Source organism: Podarcis vaucheri, assembly GCF_965113315.1.
Source record: "Podarcis vaucheri genome assembly, chromosome: 9".
NCBI lineage: Eukaryota > Metazoa > Chordata > Lepidosauria > Squamata > Lacertidae > Podarcis > Podarcis vaucheri.
In genome coordinates this window covers 76,101,898-76,121,851 of record NC_138767.1, presented here as the reverse complement: position 1 = coordinate 76,121,851, position 19,954 = coordinate 76,101,898, and the positions used below count along the sequence as shown (strand labels likewise).

General features: G+C 47.5%; 2 protein-coding genes across 4 annotated transcripts in view; both read right to left on the bottom strand.

The window, feature by feature from the left end:
- The window catches only part of CCDC33 (coiled-coil domain containing 33), a 154,042-nt gene that overhangs the window by 6,420 nt on the left and 127,668 nt on the right, over positions 1-19,954 (bottom strand). For all 3 annotated transcript variants that reach the window (XM_082237375.1, XM_082237374.1, XM_082237376.1), the window contains 6 exons: positions 19,428-19,492; positions 17,639-17,666; positions 4,268-4,463; positions 2,535-2,623; positions 1,345-1,476; positions 391-481 (listed from right to left, as the gene is read on the bottom strand). In XM_082237375.1, the coding sequence (XP_082093501.1) occupies positions 391-481; positions 1,345-1,476; positions 2,535-2,623; positions 4,268-4,463; positions 17,639-17,666; positions 19,428-19,492 (601 nt within the window). The remainder of the gene's footprint in view (positions 1-390; positions 482-1,344; positions 1,477-2,534; positions 2,624-4,267; positions 4,464-17,638; positions 17,667-19,427; positions 19,493-19,954) is intronic.
- The window catches only part of LOC309540538 (uncharacterized protein), a 135,431-nt gene that overhangs the window by 33,300 nt on the left and 82,177 nt on the right, over positions 1-19,954 (bottom strand). The window lies entirely within an intron of this gene.

Sequence of the window (19,954 nt, the reverse complement as noted above, 5' to 3'; positions counted from 1 at the left end):
CCAGTCTTGGCTGGGGAGGGTGGGGTATAAATACAATTATTATTATTATTATTATTATTATTATTATTATTATTATTATCATAAAAATATATCAAAGCAGTTTCCAATAATAAAACCATAAAATGAGACACCAATTAGCCCTTGTGGACGGATGTAGTCTTAATTGCCTGGTGGAACAGAAAAGTTTTCAGCAGGTGTTTAAAAGATGGCACAGAAAGTGCCTACTGAATCCCTAGTGGCAGAGTGTTCCCCAGGACTAAGCCAATGACACAAAAGCCTCGCTTTCTTGATGTTGCCAAATGAGCCTTGCCAATGCAGGGAACCAACTTTGAATGGCAACAAGTGCGGCAGAGATGCTGGAGACGCACAAATTGCCAGCAGTCCACTCACCTGAGCCGAGGGGTGCTTCTGAAAACTGGGTGTCCTCTTTTGACCGCTCCTTCATCTTCCCTTCCAGCATCATCTCCATCCTCTCAATCACCTTTCAATGGAAAGAAGCACTGGATGAATTTAAAGGAGGGGACCCTTCACTCCACCCTAAGCTTCTGAGAGACGGTTGTGATGTGCTGGTCTCCAGCAATGGGCTCAGTGCAATGCTCCCGTTCATTGCCGTAGACCAGCAGTCACATTTCATTGCAAAAGATGGAAATGGCAAGGAAGCAGCTCTGAGTGAACTACTGGGCAGGAGTGCCCATTTGGCCCCATGACCATGGATTCCTGGGGCCGTGGCTGCCACGCAGCGTGCATGGCCCTGGCACCAAATTTTGTGGCTGCCCGGCCCCTTCATGGGGAATTTTGTGAGTGGGCACCCAGAGCCCCAGGGAGTTGGCACCTATGCTACTGGGAGAGGTTGCCTCATGGGTAAGATTTGGTATAACAGTAAGACAGACGTCCTTGGGAAACGGTGGTCTCTCCTCCAGTTGAGTTATCTAAGTAGAAGCTGAACAGACTCAATCTCATAGGCCATTCTGTCAGCTGCCACATGATACAAGCGACCTTACAGTGAATCTCATGAGGTGGTACCAGATTCTGGGCTTAATGTTTTTATGGGGTGAGTGCCCTATAGATGGCAAGGTGTCTTACTCTACTCAGGGCTCGTCCACACATCTTTCTGTGTCACAGTTCCAGGTCTGCACTTTAAAGCTCTGAGACCGAGTGTCTTTTTTGCCCTGGTGATTTCCCTGTAGAAGCCCGCTCTTGACCGCTGAATCAGAGCAAACAGCAATCCACAGGAAACCCAAATTGCCATTTGTGTTTGGAGTCCCTCCTGAGCAGCCTCCCCAGATTCTGCCCCCAAGCCCCTACCCTGATGTCTTCACATTTCTCCCACTCGTCTTCCCTCACCTTTTCCTGTTTCTTCACTGCATCTTCCAGAGCATGCATCTTGGCGATCTTCGCCTGGTATTTCCTTAGCACCATTTGCTGCTGCTGGTGAGCTCGTTGCAACATCACGAGGTCCTTTTCTCGGTCATTTTTCTGGTGGTGGGAAAGGACCAAGGCCCTTGAGATGGGATGGAACCACAGATCTGATTTCTTTGGGGGGTGGGGAGTGAGTGGTAGAGGCTTCTTTGTGGAGGACTCTGGACAGACCCAGACCTAGTGGGGACCGACTGATCCTCTGCTGAACAGAGGTGGAAAACCTGTGATCTTCCAGAGGTTCCTGGACTATAAATCCCATTATCCCTGATGGACAAATCTATCCAATTCCATTTCTTTCCATTTCTCATTTTCTCAATCTTAAGTTCACTTCTCTCAATTTCCATGTCAGTTTGTGACTTTTTTTTAAGTGAACCAGAAAAATCGCACACATGTGCATTTTGTCTATTAAGCGCATTTTTGTATACAAAACCTCCAATTTATCACTATTCCCCCCCACCCTTTTTCTTTTTTTTAACTAAGAGAAGCACGTGTGTGCCCTTTCTCCTTTGCGTATGCATTTTTGGGTTGGATAACTTCATTGCAAAATGCAGTGAAGTGTGAGTTTGGGAGGCTTGCAATGTTTCATTTCAAATCCTGGTTTGGGAATCAGGTAAAGGTAAAGGTAAAGGTACCCCTGCCCGTACGGGCCAGTCTTGACAGACTCTAGGGTTGTTTGCCCATCTCACTTAAGAGGCCGGGGGCCAGCGCTGTCCAGAGACACTTCCGGGTCACGTGGCCAGCATGACGAAGCTGCTCTGGCGAGCCAGCGCAGCACACGGAACGCCGTTTACCTTCCCGCTAGTAAGCAGTCCCTATTTATCTACTTGCACCCGGAGGTGCTTTCGAACTGCTAGGTTGACAGGCGCTGGGACCGAGCAACGGGAGCGCACCCCGCCACGGGGATTCGAACCGCCGACCTTTCGATCGGCAAGCCCTAGACGCTGAGGCTTTTACCCACAGCGCCACCCGCGTCCCGCAAATCCTGTCAAATCCTGGTTAGGGAATCAGGTAGGTTCCTATTAAAATATGGACCAAATAAATCACAGCCCCCATTCCTCCCCACATTGCAGAGTCTCTCCAAAGCTGTGATGAATGGCAAACACAGAAGCGCTTACCCGAATCAGTTCATTCTGCAGCCTTTGAACCCGGTCCTTCATTCTGGCCATCTCCCGAGCCCCAGCACTTAGTTTCTGCTTGAGGGTTACTAAAAAGCAAAGGCAGAGCCTGGAGAAAACCCCATCCAGGGAGGACCAGGGCTCTCATACACCATGGTGGGTGCTCTGCCTTCTGTATTGGAGGAGATTGGACAAGATTATGCTTTGGGTCCCTTCCACCCTACAGTTCTATGGTTCCATGATATGAGAGGCTTCTTGCCTTATGTGTCCCAGTTCTCAACATCAGTGAGTGAGGCTAGGAACATGGGAAGCAGCTTTATATAGACCATTGGACTATCTCATCTGTCACTGCCCACTCTGACTGGCAGCACTGCTCAAGGGTCTCAGCCAGAGGTGTTTCCCATTTTTTTTTAATTAAAAAAACCCTTATACAGCAGGGGTTGAATTTGGGACTTTCTTTGTGCAAATTGTGTGCTCTAGCTCTGAGCAATACAGAGGATGACCAGGAAAGGCGAAGGATCCCATAGATGAGAACATAAGAAGAGAGTGTTGGATTTGGCCAGTGGTCCACTGAGTCCAGCACCCCGTTCTCTTCTGCTTGGGTCAAGCTTGCAGGTTTCCCACTGACATCTGGTTTACCACTTTGAGAACAGGAAGCTGGACTAGATGGCCATGGACCTCATCTAGCAGAGCTCTTCTCATGGGACAGTGCTCTTGCCCTTGGGTTCTGCTTATGGGTTTCCCACAGGGCTCTGGTTGGTGTTCATACAGGGCTGTTTCAAAGCACCAATCCTCCTATGATCCTCCTTTTCAACTCTGGCTCCGTCCTGGTGGAACGCTCTGTCTCATGAGACCAGGGCCCTGCAGGATCTGATTTCTTTCCGCAGGGCCTGTAAGACAGAGTTGTTCCGCCTGGCCTTTGGCTTAGAATCAACTTGCTCCTCTTCCCCTCTTTACTCTTTCCCTTCTATGATGGAACTCCTATTTGGGGACTTCCCTGGCTTTTTTTCTGGTCCATGTAGGACCAGTTTGGATAGTTGGCCTTGGTGAAGATTTGACGTTTTCATCCCCAAAAAGTTTTTGATTTGAGTTTCCACTGAAATGAGGCTACATTTAATGTTGTACTATAATCTTGTTTTTCAGTTGTGTTTTAATCAATTGTTTTTATACTTGGTGTTAGCCGCCCTCAGCCGCCCGGTCTTGGCTGCGGAGGGCGGGGTATAAATAAAATTTATTATTATTATTATTATTATTATTATTATTATTATTATTATTATTTTAGAACCAAATTCCAGCTTGGCCGTAAACAAGGATGGGCCAATCTGTCAATTGCCTGGCTACCCTTTCTGCATTTGTGATGGCCACCATCTGGTACTTAGAGGTATACCACCTCCAACAGATGAGGCAGCATGCACCAATCATGGCTAGTAGCCTAAGGTTTGGGGACAACACCTGAGTGGCCACCCAGTCTAGCTGCCACCCATCAAGCTCTACATCCTTCCCCCATGGGGACCTTCACCTGTCCCCTCCTGTGTCATCAGTGGTGTAGCGTGGGGGGTGCAGGGGGGGCCGGCCACACTGGGCGCAACATCTGGGGGGGCGACTCGAGTGCTCGAGTGCTAAAATCCACGGGTTAGGGGGCGCAAATTACTTGCCTTGCCCCGGGTGCTGACAACCCACGCTACGCCACTGTGTGTCATACGGATTGGCAGAGAAGTGGGCAATGTCCTTACATATCCTGTCAATGATTTCAGCCTTTGTCATGACATCAGGGTCTATGTCGTGAAACAGGATGCGGCCCACATCTTCATGCATGGCGAGGTTGCGTCGCAGGGCGCTGTTCTCGGACTCCAGGTTGGTGACGTGCTGGCGCAGGGACAGGATATCATCTGCCATCCTCTGCATGGCTGCATGGAAATTGTCCATCTCCTGGCAGCCATTGGAAAAGAAGAAGAATCATGACCCAGTAAAGATAGTTAGAATCCACAAATTGCACCCTGTTAGTTTTGACAGGGCCTGGTGATTATCAGCTTGTGGCAAGATGGAGGTGGGCTTTTTCCACCGGTGCCACCTGTGTTGTGGAATGTTCTCCTGCTGAAATACGAAAGACTCCCATCAGCATTGGCATCCCGCCAGCTCTTGAAGACACACTTGTTTAGACAAACGTTACCCAGAGTCTCTTATTTTCACTGGTGCTATTTGGATGGATGGGTTTTGTTGCACATTGGAAGGGGACACTTATGAAAGGTATAAGTGCAATTTATTCTGAACAACAGGTGAACTTAACAGTAAACAATGTATTAACTGAAAAATATATAATAACTAAGGGAATGAGACAGGGATGCCCTCTGTCTCCATTATTGTTTATTTTAGTATTAGAAACATTGGCATTGAGGAATTACATTAGGGAGTAAAGTGTATAAGTTAAAAGCATTTGCAGACGACCTGGTTATAACTGAGGAAGAACCCTTGGAAAATATACCAAGGGGAAAAAAGATAGATAAATTTGGACAAGAAGCAGGTTTCAAGCTTGAAAAAAATAAAACAAAAGCGTTATTGAAGAATACGTCAGAATAAATGGAAAATGAATTTAAGCAAAAAACGGATTTAGTGGTAGTAAAGAAAGTAAAATATCTAGGGATATGGTTAACAAATAGAAACATAAATATTTTTAAAGATAATTATGTAAAAGTGTGGAATGGAATTGAAAGAGCTATGGAGATATGGGGAAGGATGAATTTAACATCGTGGGGAAGGATCTCAGTGATAAAAATTGATTTTCTTACAATGTGGTTCAGGAATCCCTTGTGTATTTTTACTTTCTCAATACCATAGATAAGCATGCCAACCATATATCTGTTATCATGTCCTTCTAAACCCAGTATATCCGTATTCTTTAATTGTACCCATTCCCGCAACCAGCAAAGACAAGACGCTTCATAATATAATTTCAGGTCCTGCAGTGAGAATCCCTCTCTTTGTTTTTCATCCATTAATAATTTATATTTTATTCTGGGCTCCCCCCCCCGCCAGACAAATTTAAAAATATTTTTTCCATTGTTTGAAGTGTTCTGCTCTTCTGATTATGGGTCTTGATTCAAACAAAAATAGGATTCTTGGCAATACGTTCTCAAAAAAATAAACATGAAAGAGAATTGGCCTATGTACAAAGATCTCTTAACAGAGATGGAAAATAAATTGAAGGTAAAAGAGTATGGAGAAATAAACCACCTGTTAACAGATTGGTCACAATACCACCAACTAAATGACATATTCAGAAGTGATAAAGAAAAAGGCTTTGGGAAGGAATTCTCAAAGTTTGAAAAAGAACTGTTGGAGAATAATGAAGAATTATTATCAAAAATGTATAAACTACTATTGGAATGGGAGATGAAAGATGAGGAGGTTAAAGATGTAATGATAAAATCGGCAAAGGATTTGGGATGTAATATCCCACTTGAGTCATGGGGAAAGCTGTGGAAAGAGGATTTGAAATTTACGGCGTGTAGTACATTGAAAGAATATTATATGCAAATGATGTATCGCTGGTATTTAACTCTGGTAAAGATTGCAAAGATGTATAAAATTCCTCCAAAATATGTTGTAAATGTAAAGATAATGAAGGCACTTTTTTCACATGTGGTGGATTTGCAAAAAGGCAAAAGACTTCTGGGAAATGATATATAATGAATAAAAAAATGTTTAAGATAACTTTTCATAAAAAAACCAGAAGCCTTTTTGCTTGGAATAATGGGGGAAGAAATACCAAAGAATGTAAAGAGACTATTTATGTACCGTATTTTTCGCCCTATAGGACGCACCGGCCCATAGGACGCACCTATTTTTTTTGGGGGGAAATCAAGGAATTTTTTTTTATTTCCCCCCAGGTTTGTGTAGCCATCCCCAAGCTAGAAGAGGGAGATGGAGCACTTCGCCTCCCTCTTCTGCCTTCAGGGACAGCCTCCCAAGCCTCTGTGGGGCAGCGCACGGCGCTGCCCTGCAGAGGCTTTGCGCAACCATCCCAAGCTAGAAGAGGGAGATGGAGCGCTCCGTCTCCCTCTTCTGCCTTCAGGGACAGCTTGGCCGCTATCCCCCGAGCTTGTGGGGCTGGCGGGGGGAGAAGCAGGCTTGCTTCTCCCCCCGCCAGCCTCCAGATCAGGTCGGGGAATAGCGGGATGGCGGAGCGCTGCCATCCCGCTATTCCCCGACCTGATCTGGAGGTTGTGGGGCTGGCGGGGGGAGAAGCAGGCTTGCTTCTCTCCCCCCCCCAGCCTCCAGATCAGGTCGGGGAATAGCGGGATGGCGGAGCGCTGCCATCCCGCTATTCCCCGACCTGATCTGGAGGTTGTGGGGCTGGCGGGGGGAGAAGCAGGCTTGCTTCTCTCCCCCCCCCAGCCTCCAGATCAGGTCGGGGAATAGCGGGATGGCAGCGCTTCACCATCCCCCTATCCCGCGAGCTTGTGGGGCTGGCGGGGGGGGGGAGAAGCAGGCTTGCTTCTCCCCCCACCAGCCTCCAGATCAGGTCGGGGAATAGCGGGATGGCGGCGCTCCGCCATCCCCCTATCCCCCGAGCTTGTGGGGCTGACGGGGGGAAAAGCAGGCTTGCTTCTCCCCCCGCCAGCCTCCAGTTCAGGTCGGGGAATAGCGGGGTGGCGGCGCTGCGCCTCCCCGCTGTCCCCAGCTTTTGGGTGCAGGCTGCTGCCTGCAAGCCTTGCGAGCCCGCGGGACATCCTGCCGGGCTTGCAAGACTTGGGATAGCTTCCTGAAGCCTGGAGAGCAAGAGGGGTCGGTGCGCACGGACCCCTCTCGCTCTCCAGGCTTCAGCGAAAGCCTGCATTCGCCCCATAGGACGCACCCAGATTTCCCCTTCATTTTTGGAGGGGAAAAAGTGCGTCTTATAGGGCGAAAAATACGGTACACTGCCATGGCTGCTAGATTGTTATTTGCCTCAAAGTGGAAAGAAGATGGCATACTAATGAAGGAAGAATGGACAAACAAGATGATCGACTATGCCGAAATGGCAAAACGTACTGTGACGATCAGGCATCAAGATGAGAAGAAATTCAAGCAAGATTGGATAAAATTGATAGATTATGTTAAAGAACACTGTAAATATGTTAAAACTTTGGCAGGATTGGTGTATCATTTATGAGATAATTGGATATCTTAGATTAAAAAAAAGAATTGAAAAATAATTACCGTAGACACTTCTGGGGTTGGCGCGATCTGGGAATGGCGGATTCCCTCCGAGCTCCGGAGGGAATCGGCTCAGCGGGGGACGGGTCTTTGCCGTGCCGGCGACACGGGGACCCTTAAAACCGCAGGCACGAAAGCCTGCGGACTGAAGACTCGGTGGGTGCCTTAAGCGCCCCCCCTGATTCGCAAAGAGCCTTTTTAAAGGCTGCGGAGGGGATACGGGGGGTGGCGTGGCACCGAGAGTCCATCGCTACCTCTGCTGAGCGAAGCCGCGAGCCATGACCGGAGAGCGCTGACTTCCTTCCTTGAAATTCGGCTGGGAAAAAGAACCCGTGAGTTAATTGAATTTGGATTCTAAGAATTTTACCTATTGAATTTGAGACGATCGGGGGATGTGTTAAAAGGAAGTCCGCACCCCCCCCCCCTGCAGACGATCCAGAGCAACGATAAAAGAACTAAGCTGGAGTGCCTACCCTGTAAAGGGTGAGTTTAAAAAGACAGTAACTTCCAAGATTTGGAAAAGATTTCTTTTTGAGCAGGAGAGAGGAGTGTTGGAAGGGGTATATTTCTGTTGTAAGCAACCCCCCCCTCCCGGGCCCGGGAGTGTCCTACTTTGGAGCTGGTATAAGAAGAGCAGAGTTTGACAGCTGTCAAAGCTGTCAAACGGACTGTTAATAGTAGAAAAATTGCTACTTAAGACCCCTCTGGACTAAAAGGAGTTACAATTGAACTAAAATTGTTGGAAACAAAGAATCAATAATAAGACAGAGGACTGTTGGAGAAAAGAACACTAAGTAACCAGATTCCCTCTAGGGGGAAATCTGTGGAATTACAATGGCTGTGGATGGAAAGATACTGGGAGAAATCGAAAGGATGTTTTATTTGGTTGGAATCTTACAGGAACAGACTACGGCTATGAGTGAACAATTGATGACCTTGAATCCTGAAACAAGTAGTTCTGTTCAATGTAATGAGAACCTGGCTGAGAAAGAATCCACAGCTGAGCCGGAAATGATAACCAAAGAAGAGGAGAAGACAAAACAAGAAAGAGAAGAACTGAAATGGGAAAATATTGTCCAGAAGCTGACATCTGTGGAATATAAACAAGGAGACTATTGGACTGAACCTACTACAAATCTACGAAAGATCCAGAAGATGAAAATGGAGGCCCTGGGAATTTATGAAATCAAGGAATTTAAAATAAAGAGATATAATTGGGGCCTCCACATAGACTCTGACTTTGATTATGTTCAAAATTCATGCCTGGTGGAAATTCCTCAGCAGTTGCTTGAAAATATGGGAAGAGATTTTGGACTGACTGTGAAAGAACTCTTTCGAGACGTGAAGACCGACATAAAGGATTGCCAACTAGGCCGGCGGAGAGGGACTGAAAGAGATTTGAGAGCCTCGGACGTGAGGAATCCGGGCTAATAATTGCTATTTTGGACATGTTTTCGGAAGGGACACAAACCGGGGAAGGGAGGGAGGGAAGAATCTAGTTTCAACAACACTTAAGACTATGGGATTTAGCTAACAAGATTATTATTTAAGACAAAATGGGAAATCGTTGGAAGGGAACTGAGGTCCAACTTAGAATAAATTTAATTTTGCTTTTTTATATATATAAAGGACTAATATTAAGATGGATAAGGAAATGCCAATTTGCTGATACAAATTTGGGAATAGGGATGCAAGGGAGGGGGTGGGGGGAAGTCAATGACCAGGGTTAGAAAATAAGTTTTTTCTGGAAATTATATATGTTTGTTGTTTTACTTTTCTGTTTGTTTGTTTTTATGTTTTTTGTGTTTTTGTCTTTGTCTATATAAAATGTGAAAACCCAATAAAAATTTTATAAAAAAAAAAAAGAAAAATAATTACCGTATATGCAAGGGGAAGAAATGTAAAAAAAAAAAAAAAAGGGAGCTGGGGGTGGGGGGAGTCAGACAAGATGAATTTGGTGTTAAGATGAATGGGAAAATGTTGTTATTTTAGCCACTAGCCACAGCTGGAGACAGCAGTGCTTCGGAATACTGGAAACTGCTGGAAACTATGGGGCTCTTGTGGTCAGATTCTGCTTGCAAGTTTCCCAGAAGTCATCTATGTGACTAATGTGACAGCACGTCCTGGACTAGATAGACCATTGGCCTGATCCAAAAGGCTCTTCTTATGTCCCTATGGAATTGCTGTCTTTTAGTCGTGTCTGACTCTTCGTGACCCCCTGGACCAAAGCACGCCAGGCACTCCTGTCTTCCACTGCCTCCCGCAGTTTGGTCAAACTCATGCTGGTAGCTTCGAGAACACTGTCCAACCATCTCGTCCTCTGTCGTCCCCTTCTCCTTGTGCCCTCCATCTTTCCCAACATCAGGGTCTTTTCCAGGGAGTCTTCTCATGAGGTGGCCAAAGTCTTGGAGCCTCAGCTTCAGGATCTGTCCTTCCAGTGAGCACTCAGGGCTGATTTCCTTCAGAATGGGGAGGTTGGATCTTCTTGCAGTCCATGGGACTCTCAAGAGTCTCCTCCAGCACCATAATTCAAAAGCATCAATTCTTCGGCGATCAGCCTTCTTTATGGTCCAGCTCTCACTTTCATACATCACTACTGGGAAAACCATAGCTTTAACTATATGGACCTTTGTTAGCAAGGTGATGTCTCTGCTGGGATTATGGATGTTTATTTAAAATTTTTGATGAAATGGTTTTTCATCATGTCTTTTCATCATTTGAGTCATGAGGAGGATCCATCTGTAGTAGCTCCTGCCATCAATGGATGACATGTGATGATTTCAGCCTGGGTCTGATTTCTGACACTCGTGGTGGTTAGACAAATTCATGGAGGATCAAGCCATCAGTGGCTGCTGTTCAGAGTGGCCACTTATTGCCTCCAGTATTTGAGGTGGTGTGGGATGCGGGTCTAAAGCACTGCGCCTAGGGCTTGCCGATCAGAAGGTAGGCGGTTCGAATCCCCATGATGGAGTGAGCTGCCTTTGCTCTGTTCCTGCCAACCTAGCAGTTCAAAAGCACCCCAAAAACTGTAAGTAGATAAATAGGTATCACTCCGGCAGGAAGGTAAACAGCGTTTCCGTGCGCTGCTCTGGTTTCACCAGAAGCGGCTTGGTCATGCTGGCCACATGACCCGGAAAAACTGTCTGTGGAGTGGACAAACACCACAACCCCAGAGTCATTCGCGACTGGACTTAACTGTCAGGGGTCCCTTTACCTTTTTATGGTGTTATAAGTTGGTATGTCAGGATGTGGGCGGCGCTGTGGTCTAAACCACCAAGCCTCTTGGGTTTGACGATCGGAAGGTCGGCAGTTTGAATCCCCGTGATGGGGTGAGCTCTTGTTGCTCTGTCCCAGCTCCTGCCAACCTAGCAGTTCGAAAGCACGCCAGTGCAAGTAGATAAATAGGTACCGCTCTGGTGGGAAGCTAAACGGTGTTTCTGTGCTCTCTAGTTTCCATCACGGTGTCCCACCAGAAGAAGTTTAGTCATGCTGGCCACATCACCCAGAAAGCTGTCTGTGGACAAAGCCAGCTCCCTCGGCCTGAAAGGGAGATGAACGCCGCAACCCCAGAGTCAGCTGTGACTGGACTTAACTGTCAGGGGTCCCTTTACCTTTACCTTTACGGGAGGTGGTATGCCTCTGAATGCTATTTGCCTGGAATCACAAGACTGGGGAGCACGGCTGTTTCACTCAGGGCCTTCTTGTGGGCTCCCCAGAGGCATCCAGCTGGCCACTATGAGAACAAGACAAGCATTTGGCCTGATCTAGCTGTAGGGCTCGTCCTATGTTTTCATGAGGTAAGCAATCGAAAAAGGATTCTCCTCCCCAACCCCCTCTAACCTTGGCCAGATTGCACACGCCAACTTCCTCCTGTGTCAGATCGACAGCTGTTTTGGTTCAGCGAGATCCTGCCCCACAGTACGAGAGTGACCTTGCCTGGTTGTTCCAAGCCACACTGCTCTCCCTCTTCCCTCCCTCCCGCTTGTCTCTCAGCAAAAAGGCAAGTGGTTTGCACACAGAAAGGTCAGCAGAATTGCAGCAGAGGGCCTTGTCCTCCCGCCCACACAGTGCAAGATGCTTTCCCAATCACCTGCAGCTTTTCTCCGAATGAAGATAGTGACCCATCCGGCTATAGAAAGCATGTAGGCGCAAAAGCAGATATGAGAGAGGCAAAGTGCAAGCTTTGTGTTCTTACACAGATCCCAAATGTTGGTGCCGGAAATTGAGATCCTCCTGGAAGCATTTTTGCTAGGGATAACAGGGGATGAATTAAAAAAAGGAAGATTACAAACTATTCATGTACGCAACGACTGCTGCTAGAATCTTAGTGGCTCAGAAATGGAAATCCCAATAAATCCCAACTTTAATGGAGTGGCAGACAAAAATGTTTGAATACATAGAATTGGCGAAATTGACTTATAAGATTCGGAACCAAAAAGAAGCAAAGTTCGAAAAGGATTGGAGTAAATTTGTTAAATATATACGGAGTAATTGTAAGAATTTAAAAACTGTAGCAGGATTAATGTAAATCTTGTGATGTGGATGGAGTGTAAATAAGAAACTGTAAGAAAAGATTTGAGACATAAAACCGTTGAAGGGATGGAAGGAAGTCCGGGCGCAATAAGGAGCAGGGTAGATATGAAGACATACAAATTTTTGAATGTAAGAGGTTTTTTTTTTAATTTGTTGTTGTTACAAAAAAGCAATAAAAAGTATTGGGGGGGGCGATCCTCCTGGATTAGAATAAATTCCAAATTGGCCCTAAATAGGGATGGGCAAATCTGTCAATGTTCTAATTTTCCCAACCTTAAGTTCAGTTCTCCACATCACTTGGCAAGCTCATCAGCAAATTTCTGCTAATATGCACATGTTTTTATGCAATTTTGCCATATACACACATTTAAGCAAATCATTTTCCCCTAACGTGACACATTTTTAAAGGTTTTCCCATGCTAACACATGCATTTTTAAGGCACACCTCACCTTAGTATATGCACTTTGAAACACACTTTGGCTGGAGAACAACATTGCAAAATTGGGGAAGTGTGAATGTTGAAGTATGCCTGTGTTTTGATTCACATATTGTTTTGGAAAGTGTGAAGAAGAAGAAGAAGAAGAAGAATTTAATTGCACTTATTTGTTGCTTTTCTTTTATAAAAGGCAACCCAAAGCAACTTACAAAATAGCACAAAGATTAAAACCAGCATGAAACAAAAAAAAACACCTAAAACCACATTCATTCATTCATATCAAAGGCAGGTCTAACACATTCTGGCCTGTGAAAGAGGGCACAAATAGCTAAACCCCTCAAAATTAAGGGCCAAAAGTCTGGGTAAAGAGAAGCGTTTTCAATGCTGCCTTAAAGGAGATAGTGAAGGTATGTGCCTCTCTGGGGAAAGCATCTCACAAGTGGGGGGCCAGCACTGAAAAGGCCCATTCTCATGTCTCCCTCCTCTGCACTTGCCTTGGAAGGAGCACACAGAAAAGGGCCTCAGATGCCAAATCCAGGGTCCAGGCTAGTTCATGTGGGGCGAGGCAGTCCTTAAAGTACCAGAGTCCTGAGCTATGTAAGCCCTTATGGGTCAAAACCAGCCCTTTGATCTGAGCTGAGAAACTAACTGGCAGTCAGTGCAGCTGTACCAGAATTGCTTTAACATGCTTGGACTGCCCTGCCCTGGTCAGCACTCTGGCTACAGAATTCTGCGCTAGCTGTAGTCTCTGAACTGTTTTCAAAGCCAGCCCTATGCCCAATGCATTGCAGTAATTGATCCTGGCGGTCACCAGAGCATAGACAACCAAAGTTAAGCGACCCCTGTCCAAATAGAGGTGGAGCTGGGCCACTAGTCATAGTTAAGGCAATCTGTGCCGCCGAGGCTACCTGAGCCTCAAGGGACAGGAGGAGTCCCCCCAAAAGGACTAATTAGGCTGCTTTCCCTTGAAATGCAAATCCTTTCCCCATGCCTCACACTAAATAGCATCCACATTTCCTGCCAGGCAAATGCTTCTGTTGGGGCAGATCAAGCAAATGGGAGGCAGTAATCCAAATGTGAGCAGCGGTTTCCCTTGGCAGTGGGGGTGAGAGGGCACTTGGGGACGGGGGTGGCCATGACAGAGTTGCCTCCACGCCAAACTGCTGACCTCACAGGCACTGGCCTTGCCCCAGCTTTCAATGGGATGCCAAGAGATAAGCTTGGCTTGTTTGTTTGCAGAACAGGGAGATTGACTGCCTGGAATTCTGGAGAGGGGGAGAATGAATGTCCTTCTGACGGGTGACGAGGAAGCCTGCTGGAAATCACTGTGCATGGCAGTATCCTGATATGACTCACGGCCCAGGCATCAGAGCTGAAGGCCTCAGCCCCCTGGCAGGGGAATGGATGGGTGCCCAGTAGGGTGCTTGCTTAAAGGATAAAGGTAAAGGTACCCCTAAGGGACGTGGGTGGCGCTGTGGGTTAAACCACAGAGCTTAGGACTTGCTGATCAGAAGGTTCCCTCGGCCTATAGAGGGTCGTCCGTGACTGGACCTAATGGTTAAAAGGTAAAGGGACCCCTGACCATTAGGTCCAGTCGTGGCCGACTCTGGGGTTGCGGTGCTCATCTCGCTTTATTGGCCGAGGGAGCCGGAGTACAGCTTCCGGGTCTTGTGGCCAGCATGACTAAGCAGCTTCTGGCGAACTAGAGCAGCGCATGGAAACGCCGTTTACCTTCCTGCTGGAGTGGTACCTATTTATCTACTTGCACTTTGACGTGCTTTTGAACTGCTAGGTGGGCAGGAGCAGGGACCGAGCAACGGGAACTCACCCCGTCGCGGGGATTCGAACTGCTGACCTTCCAATCAGCAAGCCCTAGGCTCTGGGGTTTAGACCACAGCGCCACCTGCGTCCCTAGGGTGCTTGCTTACAGGCTGCCAAATGTAGAGGAAAGAGTTGTAGGAAGAGCCTGCAGGATCAGGCCAGTGACCCATCTAGTCCAGCACCCTGTTCTCACAGTGGCCAACCAGATGCCTCAGTGGGAAACCCATAAGGAGGATCTTGTGGGATGTAAACACAGGAGCAGTCAATGACAACAGTCCTAGAGTGTACATGTTAGAACATGGGGAGGGATGTCTGTCCAGCAAGCAGGTAAACTTCCTGGGGACGGACTTCCTCCGCATGTGACCAGAGGTGGGTGTGGCCTCACCTGTGCAGGTAATGACAAAAGCACAGGGCAGGCAGCCACTCTCTCTCTCTGCCATTTTCCTTCGATGAGGAAGCATTTAAAGATGCCCTCTTGGCTCTCAGCCAAGAGAGGAGATAAGGTCTATCTTGCAACAAGATAGATTCTAAGTATATGTAACTTTTTAAGCCTGTCTGCCGTCTGGGATCATATTGTGAACAGATTGTGAGAAAACTCTTTTATACTTTTATAAAGACTGTGTTGTGTCTTGTGTTTTAAGAGGGAACAAAGGGGAAATTACCAGAGTAATTATTATAGAGATTCTAGCGAACCTGTGCACACGTTACCGTTGCGAACTTAAAGGGGAATATAAACTCTGCTGATATTTTGGGAACTTGTTAGCACAAGTTGGATAAGGATATAATTAGTCAATATATCCTCTCCTGCACCCCAGAACATTCCCACAGATTTGAGCACAAGACCCCTCTCACTTCCAGAAGTAGTTTCCAGAAGCATTTAGTGCCTCCGACTATAGAGGCAGAGCAGAGCCATCAGTGCTAGTGGCCTTCAAAATCTCCTCCTCCATGAAATGGCACCTCTTCAGACAACACAGAGCTCCTTTACAATTCCCAGCACCCTTAACAAACTACAGTTTCCAGGATTCCTGGAAGGGGATGCCATGTGCTCTCGAATGTATGGTGTGCTTTAAATATGTTTTTTTAAAAATGCATTGTTTTAAAAGTTTGGTGTTTGGGAGGAAAAGTGGGATAGAAATTTAATACCAACCCTAATACCCATCAGTCCCTGACAGTATGGCCAAAGGACAGTGAGTTGTAGCATGGGAACATTGGGAAGGCTTATTTATCAGTTGGCTAGGGCGTTTCTGCAAATCTACTTCTTTGCTGCAGAGGGCAGCATCTTTCTTTTAATAGATTTGTTTTAAAAAGCTTCCAATAGCTTCACGCTCTCCCAAAGATTTCCAGAGCATAGGCACATCGCACACAACACAGCACAACTCAACACAATCTTCCCTGTATTCTTTTCAGCGCCTGCTAAACACATTCTTGTTTAGACAAACCTACCCAGATGCTTAGAAAGTTGATGTGAATTTCAACCTGTTTTAGCATTTAAACTTGGGGTAGATTTTCAACTGTTGTTGTATTCCCCCCCCCTGATTTTATTGTTTTATCTTTTTGTAAACTCTTCTTCGGGTTGCGGGTAGATGGGAACACACTGCCTTTGCTTGTAGGTAGTGCCAAGATGGGTCTATCTTCAAATATCTGAAGGGCTGCCACGTGGAGAGTGGGGCCGGCTTGTTTTCTGTGGGGAGGATCCAAATGGATCCAAATGATAAGAAAGGAGTTTCTAGCTAAACATCAGGAAGAGCTTTCTGGTGGTAGAGCCATTTAACAGTAGAATGAACCAGCGGCGTAGCGTGGGTTGTCAGCACCCGGGGCAAGGCAAGTAATTAGCGCCCCCTAACCCTTAACCTGCCGCTGCTGCCAGCTTCTTCTTGCTGCTGCCTGGCCTGGGGTATTTACGGGAAGGTAGCCACGGCGGCGGCGGCGGGTCCGTGTCAGGTGATCTGAGGCGAGTTGCCGCTGGCGCTGCCGCCCAAACGACGCCGCTTGCCCGGAGGAGGAGGGCAGAGAGGCGAGGAAAATGCAACATGGCCCAGCAGCTGCAGCAGCGGCGGCGGCGGCACTGTGAGGAGGGGCTGCCTGGCGCGCCCTCCGCGGCCCTGACGCGCGGGGACCGCCGCCAGCACTGAGAGCCGCTGCCAGCTCGTCGGTTCCGCGAGACATGGGGCTCTGCTACAGCCTGCGCCCGAGGCTCTTCGGCGACTCTGGAGGCGGCGAGTGCACCCCCCCCAGATGTTGCGCCCGGTGCGGCCGGCCCCCCTGCACCCCCCACGCTACGCCACTGGAATGAACTCCCTCAAAAGGTGGTGGACTCTCCTTCCTAGGAAGTTTTTAAGCAGAGGTTGGGTGGCCATCTGCCAGGGATGCTTTAGGTTCCTGAATTGCAGGAATTTGGGCTAGAGGACCCGCTGGGTTCCTACCACCTCTACAATTCTATGATTCTAGGAAGTGCCATAACTCTATCCAAATGTTATCCTATTTATCCAAACAGAGTCTGCGCCTGTAAGCAGTCTGTTCATAGGTTGTGAGTGATGTCATATCATCAATCCATTGATTAAAGGGTAGTAACAACAACAACAACAACAACAACAACAACAACAACAACAACAATTTATTATTTATACCCCGCCCATCTGTCTGGGTTTCCCCAGCTACTCTGGGCGGCTTCCAACAAAATATTAAAAATGCAATAAAACATCAGCCATTAAAAACTTCCCTAAACAGGGATGCCTTCAGATGTCTTCTAAAAGTCAGAAAGTTGTTTATTTCCTTGACATCTGATGGGAGGGCGTTCCACAGGGCGGGCATCACTACCCAGTTGGTCCAACGTCAGTACACCTGTTTCCACCCAACTTTTCCATATTACCATCTTTTTTTGCGATTCTTAGTATGGGGTTCCCCCACAAAGTAAGGTTAGCATATGAAAATGGATCAAATTTGTTTTTATTGTTGAACCTAATGGGCCCCATCTGGCAAAATGGGTCATTTGTTACAAAACAGATAGACACGTGCTGCTTCACCTTCACCTCAGCCCTCTGCATTCATTTACTGCACCTTCCCAGCCCCACCCTTCCTACAAGCATAAAATGAACAGGAATCCTTTAGATCTCTTACCGGATCTGGGACCTCCTCGACGATCGGCCTGCCAAAGGCAGAACAAGGTATAAGTCAGTACTGGGAATATCTTCCTTGGGCCTTCCCAGTGAAGGCATCATTTGTATGGCGGAAACTCTGTGACGGAGGCAGGCGGATTGTGGCCTTCCACGCTCACACAGGCTAAGGAATTATCTGACTCCAGAACCCTGACATTTGGACCAGGAATGTGCATTTTGCAATGAACAACACACCTGGGGGCTAACGCCTGTCCTGGGGGTGGGGCACTCAGCAAGGAAGCGGCCAATTTGGATAGGAAGAACATTCTAGATCAGGGCCCTGAAGCTTCCCCTCCTGCTTCAGAAATAAAACAACCAACTAAAGTCTTCTTCTTCCTATTCTTTTAAAGTGTGTTTATCAAACAGTTTGGCCCACAACTCTCAGTTGGGTCTGTGACAAAGATACAACCCAGGTAAAGGTAAAGGTAAAGGGACCCCTGACCATTAGGTCCAGTCACGGACGACTCTGGGGTTGCGGCGCTCATCTCCTTTCACTGGCTGAGGGAGCCGGCGTACAGCTTCCGGGTCATGTGGCCAGCATGACTAAGCCGCTTCTGGCGAACCAGAGCAGCACACGGAAACACCGTTTACATTCCCGCCGGGGCGGTACCTATTTATCTACTTGCACTTTGATGTGCTTTTGAACTGCTAGGTGGGCAGGAGAAGGGACTGAGCAACGGGAGCTCACCCGTCGCGGGGATTCAGACTGCCAACCTTCTGATCGGCAAGTCCTAGGCTCTGTGGTTTAACCCACAGCGCCACCCGCATCCCTAGAGATGGTCAAATACAAACGACTCTCCATTTACATGGAGGTTACGTTCTGAACCTCCCTGCACACCAGTGAAATGGGGAGTCACCCGTATCAGCTCAGCTTTGCTGGTCCACAGAGCCGGAGCTGATGTGCAGGAAAGCAGCCGCAGCTGCGCTTCCCAGCATGTCAGCTGTTAGATGGGAAGGCCTCCTGCTTGCGAGGAGACTCCTCCGCAGAGCCCGAAGAGGATGCCCTCTTTGGGCTCTGGGGAGGATCACATCGTGAGCCAGGAGTGCTCCCCATTTCTGGGATCCACTTCCGGTTTCCCTGTACCACACATGTGCACGGTCACGTGCAAATAGAGCCCACGCCAGTGGGGAGTTGACTGTATGTCATTTTTTGTTTCTGTCAGTTTCTCCTTTCCCTGCCTTTCCACACCAGTTCATAGCTGTCAGCTTTCAGATTTGAAAATAAGAGATCAGCAGCCTCGAAAATAAGGGATCAGCAGCCTCACCTGTCCCGGGGACAGTCCACGGGATATCTAACAATCCGGGATAGCAGTGGGAAGCAGTGGGAAATGGCGCAAAAAAAGGGAAGGTTGACAGCTATGCACCAGTTTGCATTTAAAAATAAGGTCCTCGTCAAAATGCATCAACATTTTAGTGCAAATTTACCCTAATTTTCGCAAAACCATTTTTACTGCTATAATGCATTTTTGTATGTCATTTCACTAATTTATGCATTTAAATTCTCAATTTGCCCCTGCATATGCGTTTTTGTACACATTACTGGGCTGGAGAATTGCACTTCAAAATCTGAAGAATGTGCAGGTTTTGAAGGACGGCTCTGCTTTGGTTCTCAGATTCTTTGTGTGATTTGAGTGAGTTTGCCTTTAAATGGAGATGGATTGGATTGCCCCTCCCCGTTTTCCTAGACCCAGGTTCTTTGCAGGTCATTGGGAAGCAGGTTGCCCTCCTATCAATTCAGTGGCCCACCCTACCTGGGACGCTTCTCTGGCAGAATCTCCATCACAGCATCGTGGGGCGGCAACTCATCTGGGTTTATCTGCGAGACAGAAGACAGCCACTAAAGAAAACCGTCAGGTAAAGGCTGCTGTCACCCACACCCCTGACCCTTATTACTCAGAACACAGTGGAGGCCCAAAGTGGCAGCTGTCAGTGTGGTGCCTTGCTACATCCCCCCCCACAGAAGTTGTGCTTTATTTGTTTGTTTGTTTGTACAGTGGTACCTTGGGATGCGAACGGGATAAATTTCGGAGCCCCGTTCGCATCCTGAAGAGAACGTGAAATGCGACAGCGCGTCTGCACGTGCGCAGGTTGCGTTTTGCCGCTTCTGTGCATGTGTGTGACGTCATTTTGAGTGTCTGCGCATGCGGTGAAACCCGGAAGTAACGCGCTCCGTCACTTCCGGAGCGCAACCCAAAAGCGCTCAACCTGAAGCACATTCAATCCGAGGTATGACTATATCTGTATACCTCTATATCATTAAAAAAAAAGTCAAGCTGCT